General features: G+C 47.5%; 1 protein-coding gene across 1 annotated transcript in view; it reads right to left on the reverse strand.

The window, feature by feature from the left end:
• Nucleotides 1-21,356, reverse strand: part of LOC309546589 (SLAM family member 7-like) — a gene marked incomplete at its 3' end in the record, with an annotated part of 54,201 nt that overhangs the window by 9,346 nt on the left and 23,499 nt on the right. The window contains exons 2-3 of the mRNA XM_082246337.1: nucleotides 7,918-8,241; nucleotides 1,223-1,468 (exon numbers count right to left, since the gene is read on the reverse strand). Coding sequence (XP_082102463.1) covers nucleotides 1,223-1,468; nucleotides 7,918-8,241 — 570 coding nt within the window. The remainder of the gene's footprint in view (nucleotides 1-1,222; nucleotides 1,469-7,917; nucleotides 8,242-21,356) is intronic.

Below are 21,356 nucleotides of genomic sequence, written 5' to 3' on the forward strand. Positions count from 1 at the left end.
AGGGTTCCTCTGAGGTAAATAGGTTGTGAAAGGCTGCTCTAGAATTTACTCAGAATAATGTGAAAAATAAAACATCTAGTAAGGGCTCTTTCACACGGTCCGCCTCCGTTGGCGGATCCGTGCTGCTCAGCGGGGATCGATCCGCCGATCCCCGCTGAGCCGGCGGATGACAGCTCCGTCTCCGCTTGCAGTGCGGAGAGGGAGGTGTCACAGCCCCCGCTGCTCTCTATGGGGGATCGGATGAGAGCGGACCGCCTGTCCGCTCTTATCCGATCCGATCCCCAGGACGGATGGAAAATAGGGTTTCCATCCGTCCGGATTTCACGGACAGGATCGGATGCGGATGGCAGCGGGTGTCAGCGGAGGTGTCTCTGCTGACACCCGCTGCTCCATAGGGCTGAATGGGCATCCGATCAGATCCGCCTAAAAAACTGACAGGCGGATCTGATCGGAACGCCCATGTGAAAGAGCCCCAAGAGTCAGTTCTGTGGGTAGAAACACCATGCTTATGAGAGAGGTCAGAGGAGAATGGTCAGTCTGATTGAAGCTGACAGAAAGGCTCTGGTAACTCAAATAACCGATCTTTATTTTTGAGGTGAGCAGAAAAGCATCCCATAATGTACAATACGTGGAACCTTGAGGTGGGTGGGCTCAGGGCTGCCATCAGGGGGGGACAGGTCATACACATGTAGGGGGCCCGGACGTACCAAGGGGCCCAGCCACCCAGGCCCCAACCAATGAGACCAAGTGGTTGCTGCTGTAGTAACTAGCAATTGCTAGAGCAGGGCAGCCACAGAGTGAGCCAATGCAGCCTTGCTCAACTCTTTGCTGAATATATGGGTCTGTCTCTTTGCTGTATTGGGATGTCTCATTGCTGGGTTGGGATGTCTCTTTGCAGAATATACGGGTTCTTCTCTTTTCTGGATTGGGATGTCTCTTTGCTGGATTGGGCCATAAAGCTGTGTGGGGCCCAAAAATTTCTGATGGCTGCCCTGGGTGGGCTACTATCACAGAAGACTATGTTGGGTTCCTGTTAGCTAAGAACAGGAAGCTGAGGCTGCAGCGGGCACTGGATCACCACAACCGGACAGACTGGAAAAATGTAGCCTGGTCTGAGGAATCTTTATTTCTGCTAAGGTCCATAGATGGTAGGTCAAAATCTAGATCTAAATCTAAAAGAACACCCTTTGGCTATGTCAGACATTGGACATGTTCTACTCACCTTGACAGGACTTGGGGAAGACATTGGTCATCTTCTGGCTGACCTCATTGTTTGCAGAGCAGCTAATGTTCCAGGGAGGAGGTAATGACGTTGTCACGTTGAAATGACCCATTTCAGACTCTCTGAATTCTTCTCTATTGATGGTCAGAAGGATTTGGGGTTTTGTCCCTTTCTCCACAGCACATGTGACTAGAAGACTGTCATTGGAGAGACATTGGAGCTTCACAACAGGATCTGATACACCATCTGAGAGGAAGAGAGGCGGAGGGACAGATCGGGGAAAGGGAGAACAAGGAGGGAAAGGGAGAGAGAGAAGAGACAAATAAATAAAGTAAAAGAGATGCCGTGAATTAACAAAAGTCATAAATTCCATGAAAAATGGAGGATCAACTGGGCATTGGGCTGAAACCTGGGGGAGATTTCTACCGACTGCTAGTTGGATCAAAGTGGGTCAAATTTGATCATGGAGAACTAAGAGAGAGTGTCAAAAAGTGTGATGTTGTGTTGCTGGTCCTCCATTCTTGGCCGGAATGAACATTGTAATGAGAAATTCAGCAGCTGCCAGATCTCGTGTGAATATTTGTGTAAATACGTGTTTAGTTGCCCCTGTAGAGCAGCCCCCATATACCACAGAGGAGGTGCACCAACCCTGAAGCTCACATTTGCTTATAAGAGGGATGACACACCATTTTTACCTGTTTCATTTATATACAACTTCACTTTCTCCTTGTCTATAGGGAGCTAGAAACAATCAATGACCGGCTAACCATAAATAATCCCTGGACTGCACATTCTCAGGCCCAGGAATCAGTATTCCCAGAATGGCATTCATAAGGAGATTTTTAAGAATAACAAAACCCAAGAAGAAAAATGTCATATATTGCCATTTACCTGTCATTAGATCCTAGATTCAGTTTTGTTGTTGTGGTTAAAAGAGAAGTTCACATTTAAAAAGAACAAACATTCATACTCACTTAGGTGGATGCTGCATCTACCCTTTGTAGCCTATAAGACTGAGAATTGAGCGATCACACACTGCTCATTGTTCAGTTCTCAGTCTTCAGTCTGCAGAGAGCCAGTGACTGTCAATCACCGGCTCTCTGCTAAGCCCCTTCAGCGCTCACTGGAGCTCTGAGATTTGGAGGGGGTGGGAGGGGCTGAGCCAGCTGCTGGTCATCCTTCAGGCAGGGCCATCTTACCGAATAGGAATGCCGGGCAGTTGCCCGGGGGCCCCACTTGCCTGGGGGGCCCACCTGCCCAGCGACCCAGCACCAGCCAAGCATTAGTCCTGATTCCTGTGTGCATTCCCACCACCAAACTTAGCAGGTGGCAAGCGCCTGTCAAACCTTCGCAGCTGTCAGGCCACTTGGACCGTGGAGGGGGAGCCCACAACTGCAGGAATGCCTGTCTGCCTCCACGGGAACAGGCGCACACAGGACAGTCCAGTCTGACTCCCGTCCGTGTGTGTGTGTTCACCTGACCCAGCCACCGAAGTTGGAAGCTGTCATTAGCCTTTCACTGCTGTACCAATAAATATCGCCTTATCGATAATTTGCATTTTTATTCTCGTGGGTGATTGTGTAGGAAGGGCCCCAGTGCACTGCATTGCCCGGGGGACTATAATGCTCTTAACATGACACTGCCTTCACACTCCTGAACCCTGCACTCTGTACATAACACCCTCCTGGGCTCTGCACCCTGCACATAGCATCGTCCCGAGCCCTGCACTCTGTACATAGTACACTCCTGAGCCCTGCACTCTGTACACAGCATCCTCCTGAGACCTGCACTCTGTACATAGCATCCTCTTGAGCCCTGCACTTTGTACATAGCATCCTCCTGAGCCCTGCACTCTGTACATAGCATCCTCCTGAGCCCTGCACTCTGTACATAGCATCCTCCTGAGCCCGGCACTTTGTACATAGCATCCTCCTGAGCCCTGCACCCTGCACATAGCATCGTTCTGAGCCCTGCATTCTGTACATAGTACACTCCTGAGCCCTGCACTCTGTACACAGCATCCTCCTGAGCCCTGCACTCTGTACATAGCATCCTCTTGAGCCCTGCACTTTGTACATAGCATCCTCCTGAGCCCTGCACTCTGTACATAGCATCCTCTTGAGCCCTGCACTTTGTACATAGCATCCTCCTGAGCCCTGCACTCTGTACATAGCATCCTCCTGAGCCCTGCTCTCTGTACATAGCATCCTCCTGAGCCCGGCACTCTGTACATAGCATCCTCCTGAGCCCTGCACTCTGTACATAGCATCCTCCTGAGCCCGGCACTTTGTACATAGCATCCTCCTGAGCCCTGCACTCTGTACATAGCATCCTCCTGAGCCCGGCACTCTGTACATAGCATCCTCCTGAGCCCGGCACTCTGTACATAGCATCCTCCTGAGCCCTGCACTCTGTACATAGCATCCTCCTGAGCCCGGCACTCTGTACATAGCATCCTCTTGAGCCCTGCACTTTGTACGTGTCGGTGATCTGCACTGCTTCACACTGCTGTCACCGTGACACAGGTAGGGGCGTGTCTGTGATCTGCACTGCTTCACACTGCTGTCACTGTGACTCAGGAAGGGGCGTGTCTGTGATCTGTACTGCTGCACACTGCTGTCACTGTGACTCAGGAAGGGGCGTGTTGGTTCAGTCAGGTTAGGTTAGTATACAGACAGGCTAGGGTAATATATACAACTAATTTTATCTGCAGGCAGCGGACTAGGTCCTGTTGCCTGTGGCTGCAGAGACACCTGTGCCGACATCAGGCCAATGGGGTCTTCTCCAGCCCCTCCCCCTTCACAGTCAGCTGACATCTAGTTCCCTCCCCAATGTGGGACACAAGGACAGGGGAGATTGCGGGTTGGATACCACAATGCTCATATAGTGGTCATTGTTACCCGTCTCTCCAACAGAGTTAGTTGAGCTTGTTTTCCCATGGTGAGAATGCCTGCAGTTTGGTTCCCTGAGTCTTGGAGCATGAAGCCGTGTGTGTAGAGTGAAGCCGCGTGTGAAGAGTGAAGCCGTGTGTGAAGAGTGAAACCATGTGTGTAGAATGTGAGCGCTGCTTTTCCTTTTCCCCAAGGTTACAATCCCAGCAGCATGGTTGGCTGACCCACGCAGGAGGTCATACAATAGACAGGAGCAGGACTTCTGCCTACAGTCGTCTTCTGCACTGATGTCAAGACCGTTGAGCAAAGAAGAGCCAAGATCAGCAGACGGCCAGGAGAGCGGCACTCTCCCGAGGAGCAACCCAGGAGCCCCAGACATACATGGGCCCCTGCATAGTTGGCAACTGTGACGGTGTTCCCTGTCACTGGGAGTGAGGGGCAGATACTTGGGGAGAATGGTTTTGGATGGCTTCGGAAGGGAGAGTGATATTTGTCAATGGTGGCTCTCAAGAAATGTGGAGATTTGATCCCACTTTGCACTGTGAGACCTGTTGCCATGGAGTCTGTGACACCTAGATGTGTATTCCATGTACTTCAATGTAGGCGACGGACATACTGTCATTGGCAGTCTTGTCCCATTGTCTATCTATTGAGGTGTGATGTGTATTGTGTTAAGTCTGCCTGTCCCATTGTTAAATCCCGGAAGGATTTGCCCCCTTCCTGACCAGGCCCTATTTTGCAATTTGGCACTGCGTTATTTTAACGGACAATTGCGCGGTCGCGTGACGCTGTACCCAAACAAAATCTATATCCTTTTTTTCCCACAAATAGAGCTTTTTTTGGTGGTATTTAATCACCTGTGCAATTTTAAATATTTGCGCTATAAACAAAAAAAGAGCGACAATTTTGGGAAAAAAAAAAAAAAGCAATATTTTTCACATTCTGCTATATGACATTCCCAAAAAAATTTAAAAATCTAAATTTTTTAACATCTTAGGCCAATTTGTTTTCTGCTACATATTTTTGGAAAGGAAAATCGCAATAAGCGTATTTTGATTGGTTTGCGCAAAAAAGTTATCGCGTTTACAAACTAGGGGAAAGATTTATGTCATTTTTATTGTTTTTTTTTTTTACAACTAATGGCGGCGATCTGTGATTTTTTGCGGCACTGCGACATTGCGGCAGACAGATCGGACCCCTAACTGACATTTGTGACACTTTTGGGGGGACCAGTGATATTATTACAGTAATCAGCGCTATACATATGCACTGTTACTGTAAAAATGACACTGGCAGGGAAGGGGTTAACCCTATGGGTGATCAAGGGGTTAAATGTATGCCTCATGCTTACTGACGTGTGTGGGGGGAGGGGGTTCTGTGACACAGACAGAGATCGCAGGTTCAGCTATGCTGAATCCTGTGATCTCCTCCTGTCTGTCACTGAGAAGACCCGCCTGCTTTGTTTACATAAGCAGGCGGGTCTTCTTACAGTTTCCCCGACGATCGGGGAAGGGAGGCGGCAATCGCTGCCTCTCCTCCTCCGGCCCGACTGTTTAGATACAGCGGGAGCGCGCCTCACTAGGAGTCCAGTGACGTAGGTCTACATGGCTGGACCCAGGGGAGCCGCACTGCCGCAGTAATATTACTGTTGGCAGTCGGCAAGTGGTTAATGACCTCACGTTGTTCTGTCCAGATGATTAGATAATTAGTTCAGGTTAATTCTGTTTCTGTATACAATTTAATCTTCATATGATAATGTAATCAGGAAACCCCCTGACCTGTGTGTAGTAATTTGATCAGGAGGGGGATGTGCTCATGTGTGTATAAATTGATAGTGAAACTGTTCAATAAAGGAGAAGGTTCCTTCACTTGTACAAGCTAAGTTGTCGGCTAGCTTTGTATGAAGGGCGGCTAGGATTTGATATCTGTGCTCATGACTGCAAGGAAGCCGTATACTGACGGAAGACCACAAGTACAGTGTGGGTCGGCGGTTCCGTTACATTTGAAGAAATTTCCAGGGACACTTTGCAGCACAGCTATCGATTACTTACCACACCCACCTCCCTGAAGCTCCACCCACTCCACATAATTAATCTCCGCCTACTTATCAACAGATTATAAGGTCTACTCAATAAAGAGAATTAAACTTGAGGCCAAAGTAGCAGGGTTGGAATAATTCTCCCATTCAGCTGCACTACTTCTGCCTAAAGTTTTTAAATTCTCATCACAATTCCCTGCAATTGTAAAGTGTGAAATGTGCTCAGGTGTGACCGTACAAAAAATGTAATATGTACATAAAAATAAAGTGCAAATTGTAAATAAGTACATTGCCAGGACAATGGGACAGGCTCCTATTTGCCGGGACTGTCCCAGCAAAAACGGGACAGTTGGCAAGTATGCCCCTGACTAATGTGCGCTCCAGGCCTGGCGCCTACCTTGCCTATAGGTAGCACCAGCCCTGTTTCTGCTTCAATCCTACAGAAAGGAGATCAGTGTCCTCAACCTGTACATAGTTCTCTTTTGGGAGTATCCCACTCCAATTCCCTCATCGCTATCCCAATTACTCAAAAAATAGAAACAAAAAGAACACCCCTAGACTGGTTATTAACCGGTTGCCGACCACACGCCGCCTATTTACTGCGACAGGGTGGCTCTCCTGCGCTAACCGACGTAGGGCTACATCGGTCACAAGCAGGGAGCTAGGGGGCGAGCGTGTGCCTATCCCCATTCAGCAGCGGGGACTCCGATGCACGGGGCAAGGAGCTCCTATTGTCGCCTGACACCCGCGATCGCTCCCCACTGAGAGAGAAGGATGGACGGATGTTGTAAACACAGCTAACCGTTCTTCTCTCTGGAATGATCACAGAGCGCCTGTGATCCTTCTATATAGGATCACAGGTCTCTATGATCATTTCACAAGCCACGCCCCCCCACAGTTAGAATCACTCCCCTAGGCTCACATCGAACCCCTTGATCACCCACAATTTTAACCCCTTCCCTGCCAGTGTCATTAGTACAGTGACAGTGCATATTTTTAGCACTGATTACTATAGTAATATCACTGGTCCCCCCAAAAGTGTCAAAAATGTCAGTTAAGTGTCCGATCTGTCCGCCGCAATGTCGCAGTCCCGCAAAAAATCGCAGATCGCCGCCATTACTAGTAAAAAAAAAAAAAACAATGAAAAATGACATAAATCTTTCCGGTAGTTAGTAGACGCAATAACTTTTGCGCTAATCAAAATACGCTTATTGCTGTTTTTTTTACCAAAAATTGGTAGCAGAAAACAAATTGGCCTAAAATGTTAAAAAATTTAGATTTTTTTTTTAATCGGGAATGTTATATAGCAGAAAGTGATAAAATATATATATTTTTTTTTTCCAGAATTTTTGCTCTTTTTTTGTTTATAGCGCAAAAAATAAAAATCGCACAGGTGATCAAATAACACCAAAAGAAAGCTCTGTTTGTGGGAAAAAAAGGACGTCAATTTTGTTCGGGTACAGCGTCGCACAAGCGCGCAATCGTCCTTTAAAATAATGCAGTGCCGAATCGCAAAATATGGCCTGGTCATTAAGGGGGCAAATCCTTCCGGTCCAGAAGTGGTTAAGCTGAAGAGTGATTGAGACCATGTGCCTGGCTGCAGGGCAATTACTGGCCAAAAAAAAGAACCTGGGCAATTTCCAGCGGCTCCTTCAGGGGTAACAGCACACAGTATATAAACCCAGCATGGGTATGGTGAAGGGTGCTATGACTTATCCATTATTGGGGTGCATACTGAATCAGCAGACATCTGGATGTGCACTCACCTAATACGTGGAGCAGAAAGTTCTCCTTAGTATTTAGTTGATTATTAATATGGAAAGTGGAGATGATGTAGAGTCCGGAGTCCTGGTGGGTGACACGATGGAGAATCAGACTCCCGTTATTGGAAAGGGAACAGTCAGGCCTTATGCAGTCCGTCTTCTGGCAGACATCGGTCATATCTGCGATGTGCTGCAGGAATTGACCAGGCGATGGATGATATTTCCATGTAAATTTATTACAGAACGGTGGACTTGTAAATTCTAGCTTCGTCTCCAGAGGGATCACAATCTTCTCTCCGACAGCGGCGTATAAGTCTTGGGAATTGGCTGGAAACACAGGAGGACAATGTCAGTGATCTATAGAAAGATTCCCCAATGTCAGGAACGCACTAGGCATTCCTCCATGGCACTGCAGAGGCGCACTGTATCTATCTATCTGCCCGTTTAGCCGGGAACAGGCATTCGCCAGTGCGCATGCGCGATCGCCCGTGCCCGCGTCCACGCGCCAATGTGCGCATGCGCATGCACACGCGATAGCTGTTGCAGTTGGTGCCCAATGGCCTATTTAAGGGTAGCAGGCAAACTCATACTTTGCTGTCTTGTCTGCAGCTTCTCCTGATCCTGAAACCCGCTGTATTCCTGATTGACCTCCCGGCTTGTCTCTTACCTCGCTTGTCTGCTGCCTCCCCTGACCTCAGCTTGTCCTGTGACCATTCTCCTGCCTTATCCTTATCTGTTTATCTTCCATCGGATCTGGACTCGCTCACCCCCTGATGGGGCGACCCTGAGGACCGCCACCTGGTGCTATATACGCAGCAAAGTCCATCCTTACCATTTGAGGTTCTGTTGAAAACCAGTTGGCACTTAGATTCCACACCTCAGGCTAACCTGTGTCTTCCACCAAGGTGACTTGTCTGTGTCCCTTCATCTGGATTCTGTGAGGCCACCCTCTACACGTCAGGCTTGCCCCCAGCTCCCTGTCCACCCGCACAAAGCCCAGTAATACTGAGACTTCACTCTCACACCATTCTTTATTGCTCAGCGGAGTTCTGCCTAGTTTAGGGAATCTAACCATCTTACTTACCATGATTATGGTCCCGGATGACAGGGCACCATTACCTCTGCCCACACGTAAGAAACCCTGATTTGCTGACAGCAAGGCTAGGGGCTCCTCCCATCTCCTTCATGCTCAGAGATGGAGTAGGGTACTCACACACCTATATAGGGAGAACCTCAGCCATCTTGCTACTCACATTCTCCTGGCCTGAGGTCCATCAGAATAAAAGGAATGTCCACACAAATAGCCTTTGGTGGTTTTACTGTACTACCAACATGTAGGTGGGGTGCAGCGTGGTGCGGCGGCAATAACACACAGTCCCCATGGGATGAAAGAACTTGTATTGAAATAATGCAAAGACAGTTCATAAATAATCCGGTGGGAGGGCAGCCCAACCGGGAACACTCATAGGCCCAACAGTGTGAAGAGAGTAGGATTAAGCCAAACTGACAGCGGCTGTAGAGAGGGGTAGAATGTGGCCTGGCCATCTCGTGCCCAAGCAAAAAGATGTCCAGAGAAGTTGCAAGCCCTGCGCTTTCCTTCCTTGTCCAGGACCTTTCCCTGCCACTAGTTCTGTCCCTACCAGACAGGCCTCTATCAACTAGCAAAAATATGCGACAGATATGGGAGCCAGGGCCTTAAAAAGACTCTGCCTGGCCCAAGATGACTGCTAAAGTCACATTGGGGGGCGGCATTCAATGGAATAGCTTCCCCAGTGACCCAGGAACATACGGAAACTATGCTTCTCTTGGCTTCCTCTCCAACTGAAATGCCGCTGTGAAAGAGCACCTTCTGTACCGGAGAAAGAACACCCAAGTTAGGGACCTTGCTAAAACTGGGACTTACCCCTGTTTGCACATGGTCCGCATATGGTCTGCCCACTTTAGAGGTGGATGTGCCCAAATAACACCATCTTAATGGGCCTGGGGCCCTCACAGACCCCCACATCTAAATAAGCCTTCCATCATAACCTTCCATCATGCTTAACCTATGGGTTGATCCTGCCCATGTAGGCTGGTGCAGTTAGCTAGTCTGCCACTAGGAGTGTGCTGTTGCAGAATATATATAGATGCATGTTACTCCTGCTCTCCCACAACTAAATGATCTTAATTATATTTCTATATAGATAAAGCTGCTACTATTACCTTACTGATATGTAATGTATTTGTACTTTAGTGATGCGCTTTCCCTGAGGAAGTCACATGACCAGTGATGCAACGCATCGAGCGGAGCTGGTGACATCACTTTACCTGTGTGCTATATATTTGAAAGAAGGGTGAAAGTTTGATTAATGCATTGCACAATAGCAAATGTTACTTTCTGGTTTGAGCAATATCTGTGACTGGTGGCTGGAAGTGCCCATGCCTTAAAGGAGCAGTAAATAATTTGTGATAGGAAGGGGCAGCGCATCACTAAAGTATAAATACATTTCTGTTTCAGAATAGTGTCTGGTTACAGAAGATAGTGTCCTCATTTGCTAGGCCCCTTTAAGTTAGAGACCTCCTGCAGTGATTTCATGGGTGGGTCAGTGCCCAGATAATGGTCAGGCTGGGAGCAGCCCTAGTGCACTTGGGCATTGGAGTCAAGCACCTCACACCAGCACATATGTAACCAGCTCGTGGAGGCCCTGGACAGGGCAGGAAGGCAGGGAAGAGTAGACTTGTACCTATCAATTGACTCCTGAATGTATATCGATGTTATGTGATGCCCCATACACACGTGCAGATTATCTGCAGACTTTTGTCTGCAGACTTACCTTTTCTATGTAGTGCAAGGGCCTGCCAGATTGCATACAAATTGAAAGTGTTTAGGTTTGACCTCATATTATATGGTTTTGGTAAGTCTGCAGACAAAAGTCTGCAGATAATCTGCACGTGTGTATGGGGCATGACTGTTATGCCATTTCCTGAACTCCATCAGTAGGGTGCAGCAAATCTACTCATTTGTGTGGACATTCCTTCCTTAGGATGAAAAGCTCAATGGCCAGGAATGTAATTTGGGGGCCTCAGGCATGGAGAGGGCACAATATGGCGCAGGGTTCAGGCCTCAGCAGGAGGGATAGTGTTCTAGCAAAAGGACTGGAGCAAGGCAGGGACCTGTGACTTTGGAGCCAATTCTAGCCAATCGCAAAGCCCCTCTTATACCCTGACCCCTAATCTAAAGACGCAGAGACCACCTACTCATGGCCCAGATCTCTACAATTATTGACTTTTTTAGTTACTGTGCATGCACAGTAACTCAAACAAGGTTGAAACTGTGATCCCGGGACATGGCCCAGGATACAGCATCAACTGGACAGAGGGCCAAACCAAATGCTGGACTGTCCCGGCAAATCTGGGACAGTTGCCATGTATGAAATTTTATTTTCCTAAAATATTGTCCAGATCTTTAGATTTAAGTATTTCCTTTTCATAAAACATTTTTATCTGTTGCATAGAGTAGGGAAGGATTTAGTCCCATGGCTTTTTTGCTGTTGGTGCCCAATTGGAACAAACCCCCATCCCCTCCATTTCCTGTTCCAGTGGGGACATCTCTGCAACACATTCGTGGAGAGCAGTAATTTCTTGTCTAACCATTCCGTACTCCTCCAACACTTGAAAAAAAGCCTAAGCTAGAGTTGTACTTTAGGTTTAGCTGTGGTATCCCTTCCCACAATTCCACTGGGGAGAACACCCTAATTTTGCAATAAACTGTAAAGGGTCACCTGGAAAATGACATTGGAACCCTGGGATAGAGAATTTATATTCAATTGACTTCCTCTGGGAGCTCCGGAATCCATCCTCCCCCAGACCTCCCCAGAGCCTTAAAGCAGAAGAGCCGTCATACATTGCACTGATTAGACTTCACATGAAATGTTCAGATGTAACAACATTTTTGAAGATATTTTTTCTTAATTTTTAAGGCAAATATGACATTTTGGCTCATATATATGTAGCACTGCCCCCTAGGGGACTGCTGAGAATTACACTTTCTGGATTCCCCTGGGTTACCCATAGCAACAGTCTATGGAAACTTATCACTTTAAATGCTTGGCTCAGACAATGAACAGCCCAGGGGATGTTGTTTTGTAGTTTATTGTAGAACTGGGATAGGAGAAGGGTTGGGTGGGATACTCCAACTGATAACTAATCACAATGTCAAGGACAACTTACTTACAATGCAGCAAGGCCGCTGCTTCACCTTGCCACTGAAGTGAAGATACTTTAAGTGTTCCTGCTTGAATTATCTCTTCAGGGTTCTAAATTTGGCACCCCCTTTCTCACTTACTGTGTGTGCTGATGCCTGTCCACTGACTCTATCCACTGGAGTGGTCCCCTTCCTGGGCAGACTCCCGGCAAGCTTCTCTGTATTCACGGACACTGTTTTTCCGGAGTCACTCTGCCTTCAACTCCACCAGTCAGCTTTCCTGGACCTCTGGGTTCAGCCCCACACTCCTGGGCTCAGGCCTAACTAGAAATCCTGCTCCCTGATAAGCAGAAAGAGCAAATAGGTTTTGCCTGCTGCTCCCCTGATAAGCAGGCAGAGCAAGATATACTCACTACCTAGCACCTATGCAGGAGGATGCTATATCCACCCCCCCCCCCCCCACCAAAAATGAGCCATGTCCCCACTGGCTCTGGGGCAGCCGTCCCCTACAAAAATCCTATCAAAATTTACAAAGAGTATCCCACAAACCTGGAAAAGGGGGAAAAGGGAAAGAACAAATTTACAATTAATAAATTATGTGAAAAAAAAATATGTTTTACCTCTGCTGTACATAATATGATACACATTGGGTGCATTTAAAGCAATGCACCCCCCAAACAAAACTCCGTACTGGTGGGTGGACATAACATCCTAACTGACTAACTATCATATCACATGGAGCAGGCCTAACTGGAAATCCTGCTCCCTGATAAGCAGGCAGAGCAAGATATACTCACTACCTAGAACCTTTCTAGGAGGGTGCTACATTCACCCCCCACCAAAAATGAGCCATGTCCCCATTGGCTCTGAGGGTGCCGCTTCCTACAAAAATCCTATCAAAAATTTCAAAGAGTATCCCACAAACCTGGAAAAGGGGGAAAAGGGAAAGAACAAATTTACAATTAATAAATTACGTGAAAAAATATATGTTTTACCGTTTTGCTGTACAAAATATGATACACATTGGGTGCATTTAACGCAATGCACCCCCCCCCCCCCCCAAACAAGACTCCGTACTGATGGGTGGACATAACATCCTCCTAACTGACTAAATATCATATCACATGGAGCAGGCCTAACTAGAAATCCTGCTCCCTGATAAGCAGAAAGAGCAAATAGGTTTTGGCTGCTGCTCCCCTGATAAGCAGGCAGAGCAAGATATACTCCCTACCTAGCACCTATGCAGGAGGGTGCTATATCCATCACATGCAGCCAGCGGGTGGAAGTGTGAGTCTGGTACGCCAGAGTAACAGATTCCTGGTTTGCCGCTGTGCTGTGAAGACACGTATAGCAGGATCTCAGATAACACAGCTGAAGGACCCCATTGGAGCCATGGAGCTTCAATCTGCACGAACTCCTTATCAGCACAGAGCTGGTGCTGGGCTTTCTTGTCAGAAATCCCAGCATGCACTGCACACAGAAACAGACGCAGCCAGCATCCAATGTTGATTTGTAAAAAAAAATTATTTTTTTCACATATTAACCACTTGCCGCCCGCCCGCCGTCAATTGACGGCGGGACGGTGCGGCCATTGTTCTGGGAAGACGTCATATGATGTGATCCCATTCAGCAGGGCAGGCGCGCGATCGTGTGCGCGCCGCCCTGCACTGCCGGTGTCGGTGTGTCCCCGAGACACCCCCCGTCACCGGCAGGGGGGAAACAGCCAATGGGCATGGCTGTTTCCCACGTGATCGGCTGTGTTCCAATGACACAGCCGATCACAATAGCAAAGCCCGGAATCAGACCGTGCATGCGCGATCGGGAGCGCGCAGCGCGGTCATGTCGGTGGCTCTGTGTTCCCTAGGAACACAGCTGTCATCGGCAGTAGTAAACAGTCACTGACAGTGACTGTTTACTATGTGATCGGCTGTGAATCCATTCACAACTGATCACAAAATGTAAACACAGAGCAGTAACTCAGTGTTACTAGCTCTTCTCTCCTCATACAGTTTCCAGTATGAGGAGAGCAGAGCTAGAAATAGTGAGTTACTGCTCTGTACACATGTCAAAGTAAAATCACAAAAATAAAGGTCCCCACACAGTCCTCAGCCCCCCCCCCCCCAATTGCACCTGTCACCCAACAGTCACCTCATCAGTTCCCAGAAATTGCCACCCATAAGGCTACGTTCACATGTGAGCCCGCGATCCGGAAATCATTGCAAATTGCGGGACGCCTGTGCGTTGCCCATGATTTGCAATAGCACCCCAAATGCTGTGCGATGTTGCCACGATTTCCACCTGCCGAATCGCAGTAACATCGCGCAAACAACGCATGACACCCAAAAAAGGTACAAGAGCTCTTTGGGGCGTCATGCGTTGTTTGCGCGATGTTACCGCGATTCGGCAGGCGGAAATCGCAGCAACATCGCACAGCGTTTGGGGTGCTATTGCAAATCATGGGCAACGCACAGGCGTCCCGCGATTTGCAGTGACTTCTGGATCGCGGGCACAATCGCAGTGATTCTGCCCGCGATCGCTACGCTCACATGTGAACGTAGCCTAAAGTTCACCGGTCACCAGAGACTGCCATCAGTACCGCCGTGCACCATCGCCCGTCACCTGTCACCCATCAGTACCGCTGTGCACCATCGCCCGTCACCTGTCACCCATCAGTGACCATCGCCCGTCACCTGTCACCCCATCAATCATTGTCACTTGTCACCCCATCAGTGATCGTCACTTGTCACCCCATCTATTATCGTCACTTGTCACCCCGTCAGTGATTGTCATCTCTCACCCCATCAATCATCGTCACTTGTCACCTCATCAATCATCATCATCTGTCACCTCATCAATCATCGTCACCTGTCACCCCATCAGTCATTGTCACCTGTCACCCCATCAGTCATCGTCACCTGTCACCCCATCAGTCATCGTCATCTGTCACCCCATCAGTCATCGTCACCTGTCACCCCATCAGTCATTGTCACCTGTCACCCCATCAGTCATTGTCACCTGTCACCCCATCACTCATCGTCACCTGTCACCCCATCAGTCATCGTCATCTGTCACCCCATCAGTCATCGTCACCTGTCACCCCATCAGTCATTGTCACCTGTCACCCCATCAGTCATTGTCACCTGTCACCCCATCAGTCATCGTCACCTGTCACCCCATCAGTCATTCTCACCTGTTTGCCATATACATGCAACCACTTACCGACCGCCTAACGACTATATACGTCAGTCATTAAAAGCTAAATACTGGGGTTATGGCAGCAGATAGCTGCCATAACCCCAGTATTTTTTTAAACGGCGGGCAGTCGGCTCTCAGATAAGGGTGGTCCCAGTGGCGGATTCACCGCGGAATTACCCTTACGGTGCAGGGGAAGAGGTGCCCCCCCTCCTGCCGCATCCCAGACGTTTTCCCAGCTTACCGGACCCGCCGGCAGCGGGGAAAACTATCCGGTCCCGGATCCTCAGAGACAGGAAGTCGAGTGAGGGCAAGATGGCCCTCACTCGACTCTATGGTCTTGGAGGACCGGAGCTACGTCAAAAGTCGTTGCCTAGCAACCGGTTTAAAGGGCCGCTTTTTTTTTTTCAACAATTTTTTTATTTTTTTTTATTTTTTAGTGTAGTTGTGAGGTGTGAGGTCTTTTGACCCCAGATCTCACAATAAAGAGGACCTGTCATGCCTATTTCTATTACAAGGGATGTTTACATTCCTTGTAATAGGAATAAAAATGGTCAAAACTTTTTTTTTTAAAACTGTGTAAAAATAAAAAAATAATAAATAAAATAAATAGGAAAAAAAAAAAAATTAAAGCGCCCTGTCTCCGTTAGCTCGCGTGCAGAAGCAAACGCATACGCAAGTCCCACCCACATATGTAAATGGTGTTCAAACCATACATGTGAGGTATCGCCACGATCGTTAGAGCGAGAGCAATAATTTGAGCCCTAGACCTCCTCTGTAACTCTAAGCTGGTAACCTGCAATAATTTTTAAAATGTTGCCTATGGGGATTTTTAAGTACCAATGTTTGGCGCCATTCTGTGAGCATGCGCAATTTTGAAGCATGACATGTTGGGTATCTAATTACTCGGCGTAACATTATCTTTCACATTATGGAAAAAAATTGGGCTAAATTTACTGTTTTCTTATTTTTTTAGTTCAAAAAAGTGAATTATTTTCAAAAAAATTGCATTTGGAAGACTGCTGCGCAAATATGGTGTGATAAAAAATATTGCAACAATCTCCATTTTATTCTCTAGGGTCTCTGCTAAAAAAAAATATATAATGTTTGGGGGTTCTAAGTAGTTTTCTAGCAAAAAAAATGATTTTAGCTTGTAAACACCAAGTGTCAAAAATAGGCCCAGTCTTAAAGTGGATAAATGGACAACTTTGTGAAAAGTGCTACTTGGATGTTAGGCCTCTGTATGTGGCTAGGCTGTGTAAAAGTGTTACACATGTGGTATCGCCATACTCAGGAGGAATAGCAGAATGTATTTTGGGGTGCAATTTTTGCTATGTACATGCTATGTGTTAGAAATATTGCATAAATGGACAGCTTTGTGTAAAAAAAATGCGTTTTCATTTTCTTTCCACATTTTCCAAAAACTTGTGGAAAAAAATGACATATTCAAAAGACTCATTATGCCTCAAAAATTATACGTTGGGCTGTTTGCTTTCCAAAATGGGGTCATTTTATGGGGGTTTCCATTGTCCTGGTGCTCCAGGGCCCTCAAAAGTGCGATAAGTTGTCAGGAAATTATATGTGTAATTTGTGCTCCTAGAATGCCGGACGGTGCTACTTGGATGTTAGGCCTCTGTATGTGGCCAGGCTGTGAAAAAATCTCACACATGTGGTATCGCCATACTCAGGAGGAGTAGTAGAATGTGTTTTGGGGTGTAGTTGCAAGTATACATATGCTGTGTGAGAGAAATAACGTCAATTTGTAAAAAAAAATTAAAAAAAATCTTCATTTTTCAAAGAGTTGTGGGAAAAAATTACAACTTCAAAAAACTCACCATGCCCCTTATTAAATACCTTGGAATGTCTACTTTCCGGGGGGGTATTTGTACTTTCCTGACTTTTTAGTGTCTCAAGAAATGAGATAGGCCTTCAGTACATCAGGTGTGGTCAAGTGTGATCAATTTTCAATGATTAGCACCATAACTTGTGGACTCTATAACTTTCACAAAGACCAAATAATATACACTTATTTGGGTTATTTTTACCAAAGATAAGTAGCAGTATAAATTTTGGCCAAAATTTGTGAAGAAAAATTACTCATTTGCTAAATTTTATGACAGAAACAAAGAAAAATGCGTTTTTTCACAAAATTTTCAGTTTTTTTTTTTTATCACACAAAAAATAAAAAACCCAGTAGTGATTAAATACCATCAAAAGAAAGCTCTATTTGTGTGAAAAAAAGGACACAAATTTTTTATGGGTACAGTGTTGCATGACTGAGTAATTGTCATTCAAAGTGTGAGAGCGCTGAAAGCTGAAAATCAGTCTGGGCAGGAAGGGGGTGAAAGTGCACTGTAGGCAAGTGGTTAATGTATAATATAAACTTTATTAAAGCTGACAAAAAAAAGCACTAGGTCCTGTTTAGGTGAGGATGGAACACTGAGAACCATCTGAGGTGGAACAGTGCCATCTGCTGGCTGAACACGCAACACACAGTCACTGAAAGCAGTGTAGGCTGCGCATGCGATAGGAGATTAGAGATTTCCTTCCTCTTTTTCTTGAAGAAAAGATAATACCACAAACCTCCAGATAAACATTAGACAAACCCTATGAGGCGTATTTATAAAGCAGTGTATGTGACTTTCACCAATCATTGTCATTTAAAACAAACTGACCCAGAAGATTCACCTGCATGTAGGTTTGGGTGCAGTATGGTGCGGAGGGGAAAGTTCTGATATTCACAGGTGCAATATTGAATTGAAGTAATGCAGTAAGAGTTCACAACAAACCAGTGGAAAGGCTGCCCAGCCAGGTGCACTCACAGTTTCTAGCTTTGTGGAAAAAGCAGATTCCACTGACAGCGTCTGTTCAGAGGGGACAAAATACAGCATGGCCATCTCGCACCCAATCAGGAAGGTGTGCCAAACCTGGGAGCCAGGGCCTTAAATAGACTCTGCCTGACTCAAGATGGCTGCTCGATTCACATGGGGCAACAGCATCCAATTTGGTCGCTTCCCCAGTGGAAAAAGCAGATTCCAGCTGGACTGACAGCATCTGATGAGAGGGGACAGAATGCAGCGTGGCCATCTAGTACCCTGGAAGGTGTTCAGAAAATATGCGTCTCTACTCTTTCCCTCTTCGTCTGGAACCTCTCCCTAATGCTACTACTGTCCCTAATAGATGGGGTACCTGTCACTACTCTGCCCACTCGCAAAATGCGTGCCAAACCTGGGAGCCAGGGCCTTAAATAGGCTCTGTCTGACCCAGGATGGCTGCTTAAGTCATATGGGGGCGGCAGCATCCAATTGGATTGCTTCCCCAGTGACCCAGGAAATCATAGCGGAACCATGTTCCTCCTGACGTCCTCTTCGGCTGCCGAATTGCACCACCTGCTGGGGAGAAAGTAGACTGCACCCGCCTACATGCAGAGAATGTATGGTGAATGTCAGATTCTCTGCCTTTTAAATATGCCTGTTAGTGTCCCTTGAAAAAAGCAGCTCCAGGATCAGCGCTGTCACGTGCGGGGGGTGACCAGTCATGAGTCATGCTCCCGCACACACACTTCAGACCAGAAGATGGCAACCAGCAGGTCGTGACTTCATGTCTGCTCAGACAGCTACTGCTTTCACACTGTGCTCCAACGTGCCTATGGCCCCAACCCAGCCGCCAACAGCTGACACAGAAATTACACGCCAACACCCCCCCCCCCCCCAGCTGTTAGAAGAGAAAACGATTAGCCACACTTCATGCCATCCATGACAGCTGGAGCAAGATGTCAGAGAACAAAAAAGAAGATGGAGTGTTGGAAAGGCAGGATAGAAATTCCCAAGTAGATATAGCATGCAGCAGGTGATCACTCAAAAGATGCCCTCCCCCCTCATGTGACTGCACAATGACACAGGCATTAATCTCTTAAGGACATTTAAGATTATAGGACATTTCCTTCAACTTGCACAGATGCTTTTGACAAGTAACAGTAACAGGCTGTACTGGGAGCCCACAGATGGTGAGCGGAGCTCAGCTGGCAATCAGGACCAGGTATGTGCTGCCTTATCCCCATAGGCTGCTCCTAAACCTTGACCTGACTGTGGTGGTGTTATGATTTTAGGCCTGGTTCATATCTATGAGGGTTTGCATGGGCGCAGCAGCCCATTCATTTGAATGAGCTGATGCGTCTGCATTTCCTGCAGAAAAAAAGTGCATGCAGCATACACTGCCCTACATGCTACTGACCTCTGTACACTGCCCTACATGCTACTGACCTCTGTACACTGCCCTACATCCTACTGACCTCTGTACACTGCCCTACATCCTACTGACCTCTGTACACTGCCCTACATCCTACTGACCTCTGTACACTGCCCTACATACTACTGACCTCTGTACACTGCCCTACATACTACTGACCTCTGTACACTGCCCTACATACTACTGACCTCTGTACACTGCCCTACATACTACTGACCTCTGTACACTGCCCTACATCCTACTGACCTCTGTACACTGCCCTACATACTACTGACCTCTGTACACTGCCCTACATACTACTGACCTCTGTACACTGCCCTACATACTACTGACCTCTGTACACTGCCCTACATACTACTGACCTCTGTACACTACCCTACATCCTACTGACCTCTGTACACTGCCCTACATACTACTGACCTCTGTACACAGCCCCACATCCTACTGACCTCTGTACACTGCCCTACATACTACTGACCTCTGTACACTGCCCTACATGCTACTGACCTCTGTACACTGCCCTACATCCTACTGACATCTGTATACTGCCCTGCATCCTACTGACCTCTGTACACTGCCCTTCATACTACTGACCTCTGTACACTGCCCTACATCCTACTGACATCTGTACACTGCTCTACATGCTACTGACCTCTGTACACTGCCCTACATCCTACTGACCTCTGTACACTGCCCTACATACTACTGACCTCTGTACACTGCTCCACATCCTACTGACCTCTGCACACTGCTCCACATCCTACTGACCTCTGTACACTGCCCTACATACTACTGACCTCTGTACACTGCCCTACATCCTACTGACATCTGTATACTGCCCTGCATCCTACTGACATCTGTATACTTCCCTGCATCCTGCTGACCTCTGTACACTGCCCTACATCCTACTGACCTCTGTACACTGCCCTGCATCCTGCTGACCTCTGTACACTTCCCTTACATACTACTGACCTCTGTACACTGCCCTACATCCTACTGACCTCTGTACACTGCCCTACATACTACTGACCTCTGTACACTGCCCTACATACTACTGACCAGGGGCGTAACTACAGGGGTTGCAGGGGTTGCAATCGCTACCGGGCCCCATGCTCCAGGGGGCCCGGTAGCAAACCAGTGGGTGAACTTCCAGGATCGCAAAGGTCACACTTGCGACCGGACCCTGGCATTGCACCACTGTGGGGAGGCCCCAAGATTGCAGGAAGGGGGCCCACTGCAGAACTTGTGAAAGAATCCTGCTGCGGGACCGTAATAAAAGGCCATGCAATGAGTGTAAAGAGCCCCAGGATTAGTGGGAAGAGCCCTGGGCTTGAAGGTAAGGGCCCCGGCCAGGGGTCTGGGGGGCCCTTCATGGTTTCTTGCATCAGGGCCCTGAAGGTTCTAGTTACGCCTCTGCTACTGACCTCTGTACACTGCCCTCTGTACACTGCCCTACATACTACTGACCTCTGTACACTGCCCTACATCCTACTGACCTCTGTACACTGCCCTACATACTACTGACCTCTGTACACTGCTCTACATGCTACAGACCTCTGTACACTGCCCTACATCCTACTGACCTCTGTACACTGCCCTACATCCTACTGACCTCTGTACACTGCCCTACATACTACTGACCTCTGTACACTGCCCTACATCCTACTGACCTCTGTACACTGCCCTACATACTACTGACCTCTGTACACTGCTCCACATCCTACTGACCTCTGCACACTGCTCCACATCCTACTGACCTCTGTACACTGCCCTACATACTACTGACCTCTGTACACTGCCCTACATCCTACTGACATCT

Source organism: Pelophylax lessonae (assembly GCF_965119305.1).
Source record: "Pelophylax lessonae genome assembly, chromosome: 2".
Lineage (NCBI taxonomy): Eukaryota > Metazoa > Chordata > Amphibia > Anura > Ranidae > Pelophylax > Pelophylax lessonae.